Source organism: Octopus bimaculoides, chromosome 4 (assembly GCF_001194135.2).
Source record: "Octopus bimaculoides isolate UCB-OBI-ISO-001 chromosome 4, ASM119413v2, whole genome shotgun sequence".
Classification (NCBI taxonomy): domain Eukaryota; kingdom Metazoa; phylum Mollusca; class Cephalopoda; order Octopoda; family Octopodidae; genus Octopus; species Octopus bimaculoides.
Genome location: NC_068984.1, coordinates 103,651,845 through 103,670,848, shown reverse-complemented (window position 1 = coordinate 103,670,848; position 19,004 = coordinate 103,651,845). Strand labels below are relative to the sequence as shown.

The window sequence follows — 19,004 nt, the reverse complement described above, 5'->3', positions numbered from 1 at the left end:
GTGTGTATCTTTTACTATATTAGAAATGGAATAATAGCAATGGTCAAAAAAAGGGCTGGAGTTAAAAGCCTATTGTGTGTGTGTGTGTGTGTGTACCCTTGTTTATATATCATGTTTGTAAATATCCTTTGTTTTATAAGTGGTTCATTTCCAGTCTTATGCAAAAAACATGTCTGGCCATGGGGAAATATTATCTGGCTTGGAAACAAGTGAGGTTTGATGACAGAAATGATGTTTGGCTGTAGAAAATCTGCCTTAAATTCCATCTGACCCATGCAAGCATTGTAAATTGGACATTAAATGATGATGATGATGATGAAACAATGCCAAAAATGGGACATTGGAGTGAAATGTGGTCCACTGACCCATTAAATCCTGTTGAAGCATCCAACCCATTCAGCAAAACAATTATATATACATAATTCTTGTATAAATTTCTAAGCTATGGTACAGAGCTTACTTCATATTTCTTGGTGGTCAACTTTTGTTTATAAAATAAATACAATCAAACTAAAAAATCTTGCTAGAGTGGGAGTAAAAGTGAAATTTACGTAAACAGAGAACATACTAGCTTCTATGAGGAATCATATCATGGAACCATTAAAAAGTAATCCCTCACTATTCAGATAATTGGTGTACTCCTTAAACCCTTTTGTTACTATATTTGTCAACATACACTGCCATTATTTCAACTGATGTTGAAAATATTGAGGAATTTAGTGAAAATAACTTCATTATTATTAAAGCTAGTATTTGGAACATAAATTAACAGGAAGTTTTGATAGATTATAAACTTAGATCACTTAGTTTAGAAAGTTTATATCATAGAGTGAATGCCAATCTAAGGAGAGTTGGTATCAGAAAGGTTAATTGTTGCTTAGCAACAAATCAGCCCTTACTCTAGATCAAGTTGCAAATACATTTCAGCCTTGACCATTGCCATATTTCTGTATCCAAGACTATATTGCCCATTGTATCCCTTCTCTCACAAAAGAATAGATAATGCTTAAGGACAGTTTAGCAGTTATTTTGAGATTGAGACAACTACATTGGCCCATGTATCCTAACTTTTATTGCAGTTTTATTGATATTCAGTTGGTAAAATAGCATGCTTGTTGGATCTGCAAAGGCCTCAGAGTTGGGAGAGAACTTTTTGGTAATCCTACTTTTTAAATGGTATTTACAAATGTATGTTTAGTATTACTGTGCATATTAAAAGAAAAATCTCTCTTTTGTCCTTAACTATATTTATTTTCTATATATAATCATCAACAACATTTAATGCCTGTTTTCCATGCTGGCATGGGTTGGATGGCTTGACAGGGAATGGCAAGGCCAGGGATTGCACCAGGTACCATGGTCTGTTTTGGCTTGGTTTCTATGGATGCCCTTCTTAATACCAACCACTTTACAGAGTGTACCGGGTGCTTTTTATATACATGGCACTAGCACCCACACCAATGCTTTTTACATGACACCTTGGTTTTAGGATATCAATCTGTTGTGGTGGGCATGCCACTTATCTTGGTGTGTGTGTGTGTGTGTGTGTGTGTGTATATATATATATATATATATATATATATATATATATACACACGCATACATACACATATATGTACACAAACATATATACACACACACATGTAGGTATACAAGCACAGTATGGCTGAGTGGTTAAGAAGTTCGCTTCCCAACCATGTGGTTTCAGATTCAGTCTCACTGTGTGTAACCATGGGCAAAAGCCTTCTACAATAACCCTGGGCCAACTAAAGTCTTCATGATAAAGTATGCATAAAAGCAATAATGATGAATACATATTTTAACGTCTATTTTTTATGCTTGTATGGGTTGTGCAAAGTTTTATTGATACAGATTTTCTATGCTTTTCTTGTCACCAACCTTCACTTTCTCCCAAGTAAGTTCATATTTTCCCATGACCAGACGCATGAATACAACAGGCATATACAAACATACATACAAGAGGCTTCTTTTTCCGACTTTCAGTGATTTAAAGAAGTTAACATTAAGAACACATAGCTTCTACAATAATTTTAGAAGTTCTGAGACTGGAAGTGGGAAATAACTGGTGTGAATAAAATAAGAGTTTTGAAATAATGTTGGGTTGTAGGCAGATGGAAACAAAATGAAAATGAATGGAGATAAAAACTAAGAAAATGTCCAGGTTAATGTGACGTGACACAATTGCAGCAATGCAAACTGTATTGAATTGATGTGTCTAGGTCATAGCAGAATATATTGAGAGGAACAAAGGTTGTCAAAGAAGCAATAGAAGAGACAACGGAGGATACATATTGACAATCTGCGAGTCATTTGTCATGACTTGTTTATTTTTAGACATCATTATTACTTAATGTTTGCTTTCCATGCTGGTATGGACCAGACCAATACTAATACATTTGGAATAAAAATCCACTATCTTTTTGTAGTGTCCAGCTAAACTTGACTTTTGTTCAAGATGTAGAAATACAAAAAAGAGATTCTCCTGATATAAAATCCACCTTATAACTGGTTAGCTAAAGTGCCAACTGCACTCTAGCATTTGGCAAGCTGCTTAATGGTCATAATTTCTTATATTGGTACAAGGCCATAGATCTGTTTTATAAAGCCAAATTGACCTCAGGAGGTGATTTATATTATCAACTGAAAAATAATCACAACAGAATTTAACTTTGAATGCTAGATGTAATTAAAAAATATTTCAAGGCATTTATCAAGTAGTATTGTTGCCTTCCTACTTCCATGATCTATACACACATACATGAAGTTTTCACGTTTAAATGATAATCATATGAGAAGGAAATTTGCCTTTGGCAAGGATGTTTTTTTTTTTTCCTTTTTACCAGATCTTCGACGGACTGTACCTCTAGCACTTAACAGAAGTAAAGAAAATATCATGCTGTCTTAAAACTAGAGGTACAGAAAATGTCTTACTCAAAGACAAACAACTGTAGCAGATTTTAATATATTATACATAAGCTAGTTGACTAATATTAATATCTGTCTGGCCATTTTATCCCTTTAATTAACACTACATGCTCTAGTTTAATACTAAAAGATGGCTGGCATTTAGAAAGGTTTCCAAATGGTAAAATAAATAACTCCAAAATCATTTGTTAATATCAAAATATTCATGGGTACTGCCCACTCAGCAGAACACAAGGCAGGAACAATTTCTTATTGAATAGTGCTATGTTCCAACCCAACTGGAGTTGACTATTGTTCCAGTCAGTTAATAAATTATCAATAATTGACCTTTTGCTGATGGAAGAAACTATGACAATGCAAATATTAAGTTAGTGACAAACAATCCATAAGACTGAAATAAACTTCTTAAAAACTACATTGGTATAAGACATTGGTCCCCGAAGTGGGTCGCTGAAAGATTCAGCAAGGACGTTGAAGAAAACTGGGGCAATGGATAGCAATGCTCCCCACCCTCTATTTTTCAGTGGTACTCAGGTTTAGAAAATAGAGCTTAAAAATCAATCTGAAAACTGTTTTAAGAACATTAACTTGAAGCAAGAACATAAAAAAAAAAAACAATAAAAAACATGGAATGTTTATCAGTAAAGCTGGTTCTAAAATACCTAAGAGAATTCCCTAGAATGACAAAAACAACATCAATGACAAATAACCTGATGTAGAACTCAATATATGTGTTTTGGATCAAAGTGTTAGCTGAGTATATATCAGTAATAAGAAAGAGATGACAAAGGAATCATTTATTCCTTTGTCATCTCTTTTTCACACAAACACGCACACATATATTTGGTATCAGTGATGAAACTAGTGGTCATTCTACAAGCCAAAATCCTTAAACAATACTGAATGGAGAAGTAATCTGTTAAGATTTAGCCCCCCACCACCAAATTCAGGGTAAAGGTAAAAAATTCTTCATATCTTCCATAATTTGGTATTTTGACTTTAATTCTAAGTAAAGAAGTGTACAATTATTTTAATGGATTTTATGAATGTAATAGTAATCAGAATTTGTCCATTTGTTTTTTAAAAAAGAGGCCTGACACAACAAACTCATACATTGATTAATGTAACCATTTTAAATATAAATTATTACCATAATTTTTTTAGAATTGGTAGAGTACACATTATCATAGAGTTTGAACTGGAATTCACTGATTGTTTTTGTTTTTCAAATTTATGTTTGGAAACTTGGCAGGTTTATGTTTTGTCACTTGGCACATTGCCTCATGAAGGTCACTGCTAGCTCTCCCTCACTGCACATACAAACATGTGTTGCCATCTGTTGGTGTGCTAAAGAATTAGATCAGGAACTTTTTGATACCATCTTGTACTAAGAATGATAACGATTATGAATGTTTGTTGTTGCACACAGAAGTTCAATGGCTGTCAAAAGGAAACTGCCTGAAAGTTTCTATTCTCTTCATTAAAACAGTTGTTGAATTCTTGCAAGACTTATTCTGTCCTATATGACAGATATATTCCCACCCAAAGTTCAATGAAGTTAATTTGCAACTGCAAGGAAATGAGATTAAATCTTACCAAAGTAAAACGAGCCCTCTCCATGTTTCTGTCCAAAGTAACAGCTATTCAAATTTAACAAACTATTGCTAATTCCTTCCAGTTGCTGAGCCTCTCTGAATTGGAGAAGGAAAAGCACATACCAAATGGTATTCAAGTGTATTGTTCACACCTGGATGAGCTGCACAGAGACATATTTGATAGATTTTAGGATATTATTTTTGATTAAAATGCCAGTCTGGGTGGTTCCTAGATATCAGTAACGAGGAAACAAGAATAGTGGAAGAACTGATTTCACTTTAAAATGACATTGAGCTGAAACTAAAGTTATAAAAAATCATGTCCAGATTTTTGATTGCAAAAGGACCTTTCTGACTGCTACTCTGCATTGTGGGACAAAGTCAAAATGTACTTTATTGCCTTCTCAACAGCATGTTTTGTAGAGCAGTGCTTCAGTGGAGTTGTCCAGATTTTTTTCTGAGCAAAGAAACAAACTAAAAATTATTGAATGCCGGCAGCTAAGACTACTTTTTAGTACCTTTCAGTCAGACACTGAGGAGCTGATATCCCTGCATAATGTACATCTATTGCATTAAAAATATGAAAACAATGTAGTTACAGGTGGGATGTAAGATTAGTCTTTCATATTGTAACAACAAAATAATGGGTCAATTAGGTTAAGTTTTATTTGTGAAACACAGTTGTTTTGAATTTGCAATGGAAAGAGGTCTATGTTTGTGGTCACGAGTAGGTGGTGCTAGGAGTGCGAAGAGGATGCCAAGAGGTGGGAGTCTGAAATGGTTCGGAAACCACTGATATATAGAATACACATAACTTTGAATGTGTTTAGATTAAAATATTTTGCTCTTAATTAAAAGTCTAGCCCTTTATACAAATAATACTGTATATAGGATTCAGAAAGTTAATCTTTATGAATGAAAAAAGATTTTAAAAATTGGTAAAGAAAAGCAGCAGAAACGCTGCTTAAGCATGAAGAAGAATAGTTTGGAGAGAAAAAAGTATTCTGAGAGAGATGTACAAAGCTAGTTTTTAGAAACCATACTTAATAATTTTGAAAGCATTATAACAGTATATTATACGTTTCATAAAACAAGTTTCAAAGATAGATAGTTGTAACTCTTGTTACTATATTTCCACACAAGTACACTGCTTTTGTTTCAATTAATTTAGAAAAATGAAGAATTTAGAAAAATAACTGATATTAGTAAGCTCAAGTTTGGAACAGAACATGAAATTTTGATGGAAGGTTTTAATTTAAACCACTTTATTAAAAATGGTCGCAAGCAGGTTGATATTAAAAAAATGTTCAGTAATGTTCATATAAATCCTTCTTCTTATCAAGAACTGTAGGACTTAAATGGAAATACAAGAAATATTTGAAGCAATTGGCTTTAGCAATACCTAATATTCATAATCTTGTGCAGAATTAGCAGCAGAGGTGCTAATAAATTCAACCAACTTAGTTTTAGAATTAAAATTAAAAGGGCAGACATGGCTGTATAAGTGAATAAATTTGCTTCACCATTCCATGGAGTTTGGAGTCTAACAATGTGGTTCCTTTAGTGTCTTCTGCAATAGCCTAGTAGATGAAAACTATGTGGAAGCAGAGTGCAGGGTTGCTGTATTTGGCTTAAAACCTCCACCTGGCTTATGTGTACCTTTAATGGGGTCCTATCTGGTGCTAGCATTTGTACCAAGTCATAGCATAGTTTCCATCGGTCCTGATGAGCCTGAATAATTAGTTTTCCATTGTTCAGGGTTCGGCAATACAAAAAAAAAACAGTAAAATATTGAGTTTAATAGAATCAACTTGTTCCAGACTGTATAAACTTTGTGGCCTTGCTGCTACATTATAAATACTGGTCATCTCGGACTGAATTTAGGGTGTTCTCTGTCCCAAAGTAGTAAAAGAGTACAGTAATCCCTTGACTATTGTGACTGTTATGTTCCAAAACCTCCCACAGAAATAATTAAAATCTAAAAAAAATATAAATACCTATTGGCCACAGAAACCCACGATGTACTAAGGAGTCCAGGATAGGTGAACCGTGATGTACTGAGTGCGCGATAGGTGAACCAGGATATGGTGAGGGATTACTGTACTACAGTTTTGGTCCAAAGAATAGTAATGAGTATTAATTCTCAAGTTCTTTTCTTTTAGTTTTCTAGCAAAACACAGTGTTTACCATGATACATAAAAGACAGTATGCTGAAGAAATTCCCATTAAATTATGCCATATTTCATTTGTAATTAATTACAACAACAATCAGAATAATTTAGCTTTGCTGTAAAGACACAAGAAGAATCTATATAAAATTTTTAGATATAATAAATTTAATATTTTGTAACATTTGTTACAAGGTTTTTGCCACAGATATTTTTTTAGCCACTGCTATCACAATGTATTCAATTCTTGATAATTCAAAAATAACTTCTTGGCATATTTCTCAGTTGATAAATAAATATAAAACTTTCGACATTCATAATATTATTTTTAATTAAAGTTAATATAATCTCTCCCTGATTAAGCATAACAAATATCGTTAGAGACAAAACAGTCTATCAAACTAAACTAATTAGAATTTACTCTCACACCTGAGAAATGAATGTCACTGATAACCACAGCAGGGTTTAATCTTCAAATATTGGAGGATGCAACCAAAGAATGTTAGATAAATAGCTGTGACTTAGATCCTTTAAAGGACATTTGGTTAGTTTAATACTGACCAATGTTAGGCAATACAAGAGAAAGAGATAAATAAAAGACAAAAACCAAAAATACATTGTGTAGCCCCTGATATACAAAAATATGGAATGGCTATGGCCAGGACACTGATGATCATAAGTATGTTTGATCAAGATTGACACAACGAAAGTAAGCTCAATAAAATTGAAGTCATTAGTAATGAAATTGAGAATTGTAAACCATTGAATAAGTTATTATAATGCTCCAATTTGAAATCTTCACGAGTGGCTGTTGTACTTACAACAGTGAGGTCTTATTTGAAGAGAAAGATTTAACTATTTTAACAAGCTGAGTGGTCTTGGTGTGTAAAGGCTACTTTGTTGGTTGGTTCATCTCTATAAAATAACCAACTCAGTCTGTTGGTTGTCTCATTTAGGAGAGAGAGACTATTGACCTCATACTAATTTTACTTTTATGTTTTTGAAAACCTCATCTCTCATTAACCTCTTCTCCCTCAGCTCTCTTAAACATATTTCTACTAAAATTTATGGTTGCCTAATTTATTCTATACACACATCATTCTTGACCCATGCTACACTAGTATCTATATAAAAAAGAGAAGGAAGGAAGGACTGAACCTATGTGAGTAGAGTCCATGGTATTTATTTTGTTTCATGACAAAGAGGCTTTTATTAACATCCTATACAGTACCAAACCAATTATCTGGTAAGCTTTAGACTCGAAGTGTCCCGGATAACTAACTAGCTTATGTGGAGACAGTTTAAATGTATACTTAAAATATAAACTAAACTATGAAAAGTAAAGAAATAAATTTAACATTCAAATTAATACACATCTATAGCAGAGTCTGTTTGATATTTATTAATCCACTTAAAATTCTTAAAATATACCATACTGTACCATGTGTACAATATAATGTTCATTAAGCTAGAAATCAAAAGAAAAGTAAAGAACTTAATTTTACTTAACAGATACAGGTACAAATTAACACAATTCTAAAGCAGAATATATTTAATCTTTACCAATATGCTTAAAAAAGTAACAAATAAAATGATTCTTAACACACTATGCAAATTGACCAACTTAAAAAACAGGGTCTATTTACTCAATTATAGTACAGTAAATAGTAGATATTGCATAGTATTCCTACATTTTTGGAAGCCAGACAAGAGGTTCTGTACTATATTTTTAACTTGTAGATCCAAAACTTGAACAGAACAACATTACTTGAAGGGAATTAATAATTATTACAGGGATTGTTGTTCAGGCAAACTTCTAATCCAACCACGATATCATTAATCTGGATTGACAACATAGGTGCAAGCACACAAATTTATTATAGCAGATCCACTTCTTAACAAGTCTATTTAACTGAATCTGAAAGGACAAGAGACAACGTCGACAGTGTCTGAATTTGGAATGTAAAGAGGCAACACATTTTCTCTGATGTTTTACTAATTCTGATGTTCACTGGCTTTCGAAATCATCATTTTGACATCCACTTGTTCATAGTTCTATGCCTTGACATGTTTTTGCAGAATGTAAGAAATGAATGATACTGCCTGTATGACAATGGTACTCATTAACAAATATCACACAATGTCAAGAAAGGAGACACAAACACACAAGTTTCTTTCAGTTTTCATCTATCAAATCCAATCATGGAGCCTTGGTTGACCTGGGGATATAGTAAAAGACACTCGTTTAAGTTACCATGCAATGGGACTGAATCCAAAACTATGTGGTTAAGAAGCAACCTGACAGCTGTGCCTAATTTTGGCACAATACTAGCAATTTTTAGGGGAGAGGACAGGATGATTACAGTACTTGACCAGTACTTGTTATATTGACGCTGAAAGGATGAAAAGTTAAGTTGACCTGAGCAAATTTGGATCTCAGAATGTTAAGAGCTGGAAGAAATCCTGCAAAGCCTCTTATCCAACACTAACAATTCTGCCAATCCAACACCTTCCAAACAATAATTCTACTATAGGTCAAAACCTGAAATTCTGGAGGAAGAGTCGTACATTGATGCCAGTACTGAACTGGTACTCATTTTATCAATCCCGAAAGGATGAAAGGCAAGGTTGACCTCGACAAGATTATACTCAGAATGTAAAGAGCTGGGAAAAAAAAAAAAAAATGCTGAGCATTATGTCTGGCATCTAATGATTCTGCTAGCTCACCCGCCAAATAATTATTTCATTTATGCGCCCTTTTAAAGCCTAGCCAGGCTCATGGGCCTAGTTTCCTGGTTTCTATGGCATATGTGTTCCCCCCAGCTGGACGGGACGCCAGTCCATCGCAGCTTTACTCAAGAAACAGGAAGAAAGAGTGAGAGGAAGTTGAGGCGAAAGATTACAACAGGGGTCGCCACCACCCCCTGTCAGAGCCTCGTGGAGTTTTTAGGTGTTTTCGCTCAATAAGCATACACAACGCTCAGTCTGGGAATCGAAACCGCGATCCTCTGACCGCGAGTCCGCTGCCCTAACCACTGGGCCATTGCGCCTCCCCAAATAATAATACTTTCCACTATATGTACAAAGCCTGAAATTTTTATGGGGGTGCTAGTTGACCCAGAAAAGATGAAAGGTGAAGTCAATCTTGGCGGAATTTGAACTCAAAACATAAAAATGGTGTTCAGTATTTTGTCCAGCGTGCTAACAATTCTGCCAGCTCACCATCATAATAATGGTTTCAAATTGTGCACAAGGCCAGAAATTTCAGCGGGGTCGGTTAAGTCGATTACATTGACCCCTACCCCGTGGTCAACTGGTACTTATTTTATCGATCTTGAAATGTTGAAAGGCAAAGTCGACCCTAGTGGTATTTGAACTTAGGATGTAAAGATGGACAAAATGCCAGTAAACCTTTTGGCTGGTGTGTTAATGAGTCTGTCAGTTCGCCACCATGATAATAATAACGGTTTCAAATTTTAACAAAAGACCTGCAATTTTTAGAGGGAGGGCCTCAGTCAAATACAACAATTCTAATACTTAACTGGTACGTTTATCGGCCCCGAAAGGATGAATAGCAAAGTTGCACTTGGCAGGAAGTGAACTCAAGAATTTGTCAGAATGTAAAGAGTTGAAAAGAAGAATACCAATAATAATAACTGAATAAGGATGCTAAACTGGTAGAGCTAAATGTTTTGTCGTATTTAGTTTTGCCCATTTATATAAGAGTTCAATTCCCACTGAAGATGGGAACTGAACTTTTTACCATCCCAGGGACGATAAAAGAACAGCCAAGTAAACAGGTTGATTAAGAGTTAACACAGGAGCCCATATGTATTTGTTTGACCTGCTAGAAATAGCTAAATCTCCCCCAAATTACACTTTGAAAGAATTTATTTCAGACATAATATACAGTATTCTTACACGAAGAAAAAAAGTTGTCGCTGGAATACTTTGGACCATAGACCTTCTTTGAATTAAACAAGAACTATTTTGATATTAGAGTATAAGGAGTGCTGAAGGACTTGAATTTCAGAAAGTAGGTGGACGAAAACAAAATAGTACATGGTATTTAGCATTTCTAAATAAAATTGCGTTGTATTTATTATACACATGTCCAACTGTGTGTTAAAAAGCTCCCACTGAAGATATTGATTTTTAACATTAATACAAGGTCGTCTGCAAATTTGGGCCGAGGGCCTAGTTGATTAATTTGACTCTAGTACTTCACTGGTACTTACTTTTGCAGATTCTAGTAGAATGAATGAAAGCAAAGTCGGCCTTGGTAGGATTTAAACTCAACGATATAAAGAGCTATAACCACTAGTGTACCTGGGGGGGGGGGTACTTTTGGGTCTGCTGTAGACAATGTGGGTTTTTGTGGGGTCCGAGAGCGGCAAACGGAAGAGCCGCCCCAGGCGGCACACACTCGAGCTACGCTAGAGGCTATAACTAAACACTGCAAAGCACCTTGAGAATTGACCTGCATGTAATAGCAGCCAAATCGGCCTCAAACATCGTCCTACGAAGAACAGCGGGTATCTAGCAAGATCTGCATGTAAAAGCAGCCAAATTACCCTCAAATAATACCACCTTACTATGAAGGGTATATCCATCAGGACCTCCGATCGACCTGCAACCAAATCTCCCTCAACCCACAGTTTTACAAAGATCAAGAGATTAACACAAATTTCACAAGGCAGAACAAGACTTTATCCGGAGTATGGGGCTCTCTTTTTAATATTCAAGGAATCTGCGTATGCTTAATTTTTTTAAAATTTTAATTACAGGGAAAAGCCCGTCAGACAATCATGTCCTTCTTTAAGGTTTCTGGACCCTGATCCGACATACTGGCAGGACCTCACCCCGTCACAGTCTCCTGGACAATGTATAATTCTGGACACATTATAAAGGCGTGGTAGTCAAAGCTGAAGGCTAGCTCGATCCAAACTAACACGGAGTTGGCTAAACAGCAGCAACTTTTATAAAAGGGGCTTAGTTTTAATAACTGTGGCTGCGTTACTAAGTAAGTTTTGTCCCAGCAGACATTAAGATTAAGGTAATTAAGACAGATATTACTTTCCACCCACCTAGTACAAACACAAAAAGGCAGAATTGTCAAGCGTCTCAATGAAAAGCTGTCCTCAATACAAGATATAGTTATGACTCAACCATTTAAGGAAATAGAATTGAAAAAAAACAAACAAAAAAAAAACACACAAAACGAACAAAAAACCTGTTTTAATAACCAATCCTTTAGTCAATATCCTATGTGTGTGTGTACCAGCAGCTACTAACTGACAGTTACAATGAATATTAGAACCTAATGCTAAACACAGGTGTTGTCCTAGATATAGTTGAGCAGTGAGCTAAAGTGAACTGAGCAAATAAATCATAAAGGCTACTCTCGTATCTTTTTAATATCCAACCAACAAATATTAGAGATACACGTGAAGAAGACAATGTCAAATAGATCAGGTATTTCTATTTGAGTCAATAGATAATGTAGATAAAAATTCCAGGGATTCAAGAATTCATATTTTGTTGTTTTGAATGTCGTGCAAATGATATGTTCAAATCATTTACTGAGAGCATACAAATCTATTTTAAGGAAGTGGCGTGGCATAAGTATATATTTAAATAGGAAGGGAGTATAAAATTTAGCCCCGAGTGTGAGTTGTCATTTTAATATATTTTGAGGGTTGTTTTTGTTGTGCGTGTATGAGCATGTGTGGTGAGATGGGAATGGGGAGAAAAATCTATTTTAAAAACAGAATGGAGATTAATTAACCTTGCATGATCGTTCTGCCCGTGTGTGTGTGTGTGTGTGAGAGAGAGATAGAGGTCTACATGACGAGGGAGGAAATGAAGAAACAAAGAGAAGAGAAATAGTGAGGGAGACACAAAGAGACAGGTAAGAGTGGCCAGACAAGAAAAAAAAGTGAATTAAGTAGGTGGAATGCAAAAGCGGTCGACATATTTGCTAGAGGCGATGGCAAAGTTAGTTGTAGTTGTTGCCCAAAAGTAGAGGTAGACACAGAATACTTGTTAAATCCAATCCATAACAAACCTCGAAGAGAGACGATTACCGATATTCCTAAATGATAGGAGAGTTAATTTCAGAATAAAGGCTCACTGTATTTTAAGAGAGTTCAGGTCGACATTTTTGCCCTTTGAGCTAAAATGTTCACCTTGTGTATGTGTGTGCGCGTGACAATTTCTTTTTCCTTCTTTGAAAAGAAACAAAGAAATAATTAGTGGAGGGATGTTTTCACAGACTGAAGTGAAAAAGAAAAGGAATTTTCAAAATTAAACGAGTTACTAAGGCTACACACACACACCTATAAATACACATATCTTATATGCAAAGAATGGGAGAAAGTTTAAATACTTTGTGTGTGCGCTAGTGTACCGGGTGAAGGTGTGTGTGTATGTGTATACATTTGTGATGGTGCGTGTGCTCATCAGTTTTTGTGTAACGACGTACGTGTTAGCGCTTCTACACTTTCACCTGTCTTAGCTTACAGACTCCGGTCATGCTGGGGCACCGCCATTGTTGTTTGAATATCAAGACTTTTTCATATATGGTGCTTCTGTAACTACATTTATCTGACGATGCTTCATACAACAGCTGTGAACTCGATTAAAGGAATGTATTATGAAGTTCGGGGTTCAATCGCAGTGTGCAGCATTTCGGGTAAGTGTGTTTACTACATCTTCGGCTGGTCCAAAGCTCTGTCAAAGAGAGAATTAGCAGGCGGAAGCATGTTGTTCGGTGCTTGGCCCTTGGGGATAATTTAGTAGAATTCTCCCTGTTGCATGCTTTCCTCTTCCTGCCACCAATCTTGGGGCACTCTACCCTTCAGAATACACAAATATAGGATTTCTTGTTCCAAAGCCTCAACCAAGGACAATCTGGCTGATTTATTTGACTAAATATTAATAGTCGTGTTAATTATATACTTATACTTAAAAAAAAACATTGAAGTACAGATATTGGATAATTTCATAACCGAAATACATTAAAAAAAAAATTCATCACGTTTGCGTTTGACCTGGCTATTCTTATATTGTATATTCTTTTGAGTTTACTCCCTTTTCTAAATACGGCATGAGTTAAGGGACATTTAGCTGCCGTTTCTAGCAAGCAGGGCGACCACGCGGCGCTTCTACCATTGTGACTAGTGGGCGTCTGTTTGTGCGGTTGTGTGTTCGTGTGTGCGATAGTTTGAATGCACGTGTGCATTTGCGTGTGTGTCACAACATCCGTAACATTGCTTAACAAGTGTCTAAACATTCAACAAGTTTGGAGAAAATATCCGTTGGACCCGGGTGAATAGTGCCGCATCGGCTCGGCACAGCTGGAATACGTTGTTTCCATCGATAAAACTAATTGAGATTACAGTTTAATTAATTTTTAAAAAACTAAGACAACTTGGAAAAAAAAAAAAAAAAAAAAAGATCTACAACAATGTGAATGTGTCAACAAGTAATTTAACGCAAGATTTAAATAAAGTTTATGCTGCGCGAGTATACATCTCTATAAAAGATAGAAAATGGTAAGTTATAAATTAATGAGCACAATATTTCAATGATTTCTGTCATAGACACAAGGTCACAATTAGACTGGGTTATTATTTTATCGATCTTAACAGGTTTTGAACACAGAACTTTACCGTCGTTTTTTTTTCTTTCCTATTAAAACGAAGTTGTGAATTTGAGGTCGATCGCTCCCCCTCCCTTTTACAACTGACAGAATATTAATTGTAAAACATTCTTGCACCCTACCTAGGACGTATTTTAAAATATTTCGATGTCTTAAATTAGTAAGTTTTACACACACACACACCAGGGTTGATATATGTTCAACAAAAGACTGACTGCTTGCTAATATTATCGCGACATTTATAAAACTACTATTAATAAAATGTCCTAGCTACAGTTTCACTTTAATAATATTAATAAACGAAATTAATCCACTAAAACAGATTTAATTGGACATAATACCGATTTAATCTTGACCAAAACGGAAAACACACATTTACTATATACTCGTCAACCTTTCTCTTTCTAAATATTTTAGATAAAACCCTTCATATTAGGGGTTTCAACACTTCATAATATATAAGGGAAATATAGTTTAAGATCGAAGATCTGACATACAGAAAGTTTATATTGAAGTTTCAAAATTGTGGGATCGATAAACTGTGATGTGTGTGTGCTGTCTCTAAGGTCTAACATGTTCAAATAATATTGTATAAATATATATAAGCTTTACAAAGTGATTTTCTTTTTTATCGATGTATTTGTAATTAGTAAATAATTGTAGCAATTGTAAAAGAATTATAGACGAGAAGAGATAGGTGTCGACAATAGGAATAACAATATCGACCACATATACTACTGCTGGTCTCAGACAGGAATGTCTAGAAACTGACAGAAAGAATGGAATGCAAAAAAAACAACAGAAAAACTAACGTAAAATACAAATAATATTGTAACTGAAAAAAGAAATGTAGGTGTTGAGTTCACCTTGTTTAGTTTGTCGGGAAACGGCGGAGATTAATTTAGGTTGTACACACTTAAATATTATTAGACAGGTGTATTTAAACTTTGGGATGGATAACCAGTTAAAAAGTATGAATGTGCCATTTGATAAAAAGTTAATTACGGTAAGGTTTTCAGGTGAAGGGGCACCGTGTAAAGCAGCTTTGTTTTTTTATTTGATGGAAAGGTAACACAGAAAATATTTTTTTGTCAGTACGTTCAAAAAGAAAGCTATTGTTTCTAAATAAATCTTACCATCCTATCTAAAATCCACAAGGTATACTGGTATTAATAAAATAATTTATGAAAATAACGACAATATTTCAGAGAATATTTAGCAAACTTTAAAGATATTTTTTTACATTTATACTTACTAGCGCCGTTGGTAATATTGAAACTTAAAATAACATTCTGGTACAAATTTGAATTTATATTTTTCCCAGGTAAAACAGAAACAATTCCTGAAGTAGAGTCGACCGTGAACCAACCCGAAGTGTCGCTTAAAAGAGAATATTCGTATGTAGGGTCCTGAACAGATACATTAAACAAACTCCCCGAATCGGTTTCATAGATGACAAAGCTACTTTGTGGTTCGGAGGCCCTCCTTCTCCTCACCTGGACGATTGAAGAGTAGGAAGCTGCATCATCCCCTAAAGGTACCCATAAATGGGTGGGATTAGACATGTGTCGGATTGGATTCACACGTTTTCCATATAGTCCAATTTTAACAAGAGATGGTCGACTTCGCTGTCCAGTTTCGTCCGTAGCATGAACTTTGAGTAAAGGAAGATCCATGGTTTGATATAGCGGCTTGCTGACATAAATAAATCCACTGGACGGATTTATTGCAAAATGATTTGTGTGTTTGTGTTTCTCTATACTATATGTAATCCGACTATTAGAATTGTCAGGGTCACGGGCAGAAACCTGAACAATTGGGGTACCGACAGGGGTATTTTCGTTGATCATAGTTATGTACTTTTTTTTCTTCATGACGGGAGGTGAATCATTGAGGTCTGAAACATCGACGCGGATATTCGTAGTGGCAAAACTTCCCTCGGGTCCAATAGCTTCTATAAGGAATTGGTAATGTGATCGTTTCTCGCGGTCAAGTGACATTTTAGAGAATATTCCTACTTTTCCATCAGGCAAAACCTTAAGGCCAAAAGTTTTTCTAGCATTTTGCGGTCTGAGAATACGATAGTGAATATGTTCAGGTAAAATATCTAAAGAGGTAGTTTTCAAGTCGGCCACAATACTAAGATTGTGTAATCCCCGAACAGATGTACCAGACGGTTGGTTTTCAAATATAGAACCGAAATAATTATCATTTTGAAACTTTAACTTTATACTAGAGAGATTGGCTGAAATATGAACGATAGAGTGATAGTGTGTTGTTTGTAAAGTAAGGTTTAGCGAGATATTGTAGCCTCGCCAAGAACTTAAATTGCCATTCGTAAGCAATTCACAGTCCGTGTAGTCGAATAAAAACAAAGCAGAGAGTTGTTTAGAAGTGTTAGAATTTTGTGAAGCCGTCGTCTTACTTTTATCGGCCGGTGTTGCTATTAATTTAAACTTTTGTGCTTGTGTTGAAAGTTCATTTGGATTTTGTATAGTTTCTACATATTTTTTGTTTTCTGTGTTGTAGTTATTAAGATTTATTCCTGCCACTGTGGTATGGCGGTGACACGGAAACTTGGTAACAGGGTGGCCCAGAGGAGCCGTGTATGGTAAAGATATCCACCTCAGGGACGCACAATGTACAAGTTCAACGATGGAATGTAAAAATAAGAGGGTTAACGCCATTTTTAGAGACGCCATAGTCCCTTTTTTTTTGTCAAGGTGGCAAGAAAGACTTCATACAAATAGCAGCACCACCGACAGCTACTTTTGCTTGGGTTTCTCTCTCTCCAACTATTATTACTGGCTTCTCACTAAAACTACTCAATATGAGGGCGGCAGCGAATCACGCAACGTACTATAAGACATATCTCTCTTTCTCTTTCTCCTCCTCACACTCACTGCTTCTCCTACTCTCATTTACACACACCTCCCTCTTTATCTCCTCCTCTTCCTCTCACATATCTCTCTCTCCTACTTTATTTTTCATTCACTCAATCCTTCTGTTGCTCAGATCTTTCATTTCAACACGTTCTACACACACAGATATATTAATACATACATGTGTGCGTGTATATATATATATATATATATATATATATATATACACACACTTATCTAAATCTTTACATATATTTGTATGTCCGCCTATATATATATATATATATATAATATACTTAATGTACTACTAAGCAATTACACACACACACACACAGATACACAGATATATATATATATATATATATATATATAGCGCAGCTTTCTGTGTCCGAGCGTCGGTTGTCAACCAGCAATTATTCACTACCAAACAACCACCACATGGAAGTATAAGGGATGACTTTAAGAAGTCAGTGCGTGAGGGTCAGAGAGAGTGAGAAATGAGTGAGAGGGGAAGAGGGAGGAAGAGAGAAAGAGAGAGAGAGGGAGGGTGAAAGCAGTGAGTGAGTGCGAAGGAGACTGTGTCTGTGTGTCGACATAACTATAATAAAGAAAAAGATTTGATTTAGTATTAGTACAAAGTCAGAGGAGACAGAACGGATTAATTAAATTTATATTGAAGCGATTTTCTACACATGAAGACACAAACACCAGCACATATGTATGTTAACAGACACACACACACACACACACACACACACACACACACACACACACACACACACACACACACACACACACACACACATACTCGTGTTTATATAAATATGTGTGTTGAATGTTACCGTTTCGCTCTTTACAAACTGGTAGAGTAAAGAATGCATGGAAGCTTAGAAAAGTTTGGAATATTCACAGAATACATGTATTAACTGCAAATCGTTTATATTATCATTCTTTAGAAATTAACATAAATCGCTTGTTGGGTGTATGTATATTTACATATGTATGTATGTGTGCGTGTATGTATGTGCACGTATGTATGTATGTATGTATGTATATATATATATATATATATATATATACATGTGTATGTTTACATATATATATATAAACACATGTGTATGTTTACACACGCACATATATATATGTATATATATATACATATATACGTGTGTTTACACACACACACACATGTAGTTGTGTGTGTGTGTATTTACATATGTATGTATATATGCTTATGTATGTATAGACACATTCATATATATATGTATATATATATTTGTGTTTATATGTAATAGATATATGTATATATTTTGTATATATATGTGAATACCTTTATATTTTATTTTCGTTTCAGTCATTAGACGTCGGCGCTGCTTGGGCAAGCATCAAGGCATTTTAGTTAAACGAATTGACCGCAGTACTTATTTTTTTTGCCGAACCGCTATGTTAAACACATGAACACCAGTCGTCAAGCGGTGCTGGAGCAACAAACACACAGACACATACATGTACGACAAATTTCTTCCAGTTTCCGTCTGCTAAATCCACGCACAAGGCTTTGGTCGGCCCGGAGCCTACAGAAAAAGGTGTCACGCAGTGGACCTACACTCGGAACCATGTGGTTGGGAAGAAAACGTCTTACCACACAGCCACTCTAGCACCTATAATTTTGCCCGCCCCCATATATATATATATATATCGTTCAGAGATTTAACATTGCTTATATATATATATATATATATATATATAT

The 19,004-nt window shown here is 35.2% G+C and overlaps 1 protein-coding gene and 1 long non-coding RNA gene across 3 annotated transcripts in view; one reads left to right on the top strand and one right to left on the bottom strand.

Moving 5' to 3' along the window:
• LOC106883822 (putative neural-cadherin 2) overlaps positions 1-17,277 on the bottom strand; it is a 140,937-nt gene extending 123,660 nt beyond the window's left edge. The window contains exon 1 of the mRNA XM_052967328.1: positions 15,628-17,277. Coding sequence (XP_052823288.1) covers positions 15,628-17,074 — 1,447 coding nt within the window. The 5' untranslated portion in view covers positions 17,075-17,277. The remainder of the gene's footprint in view (positions 1-15,627) is intronic.
• Positions 12,629-16,109, top strand: LOC128247616 (uncharacterized). 2 transcript variants are annotated; one of them, XR_008263984.1, is made up of 2 exons: positions 12,629-13,403; positions 15,697-16,109. It is a non-coding gene; the product is annotated as an uncharacterized LOC128247616 (long non-coding RNA). The 2 variants fall into 2 exon arrangements; XR_008263985.1 differs by lacking the exon at positions 12,629-13,403 and adding an exon at positions 13,424-14,265.
• Positions 17,278-19,004: the final 1,727 nt, after the last annotated feature.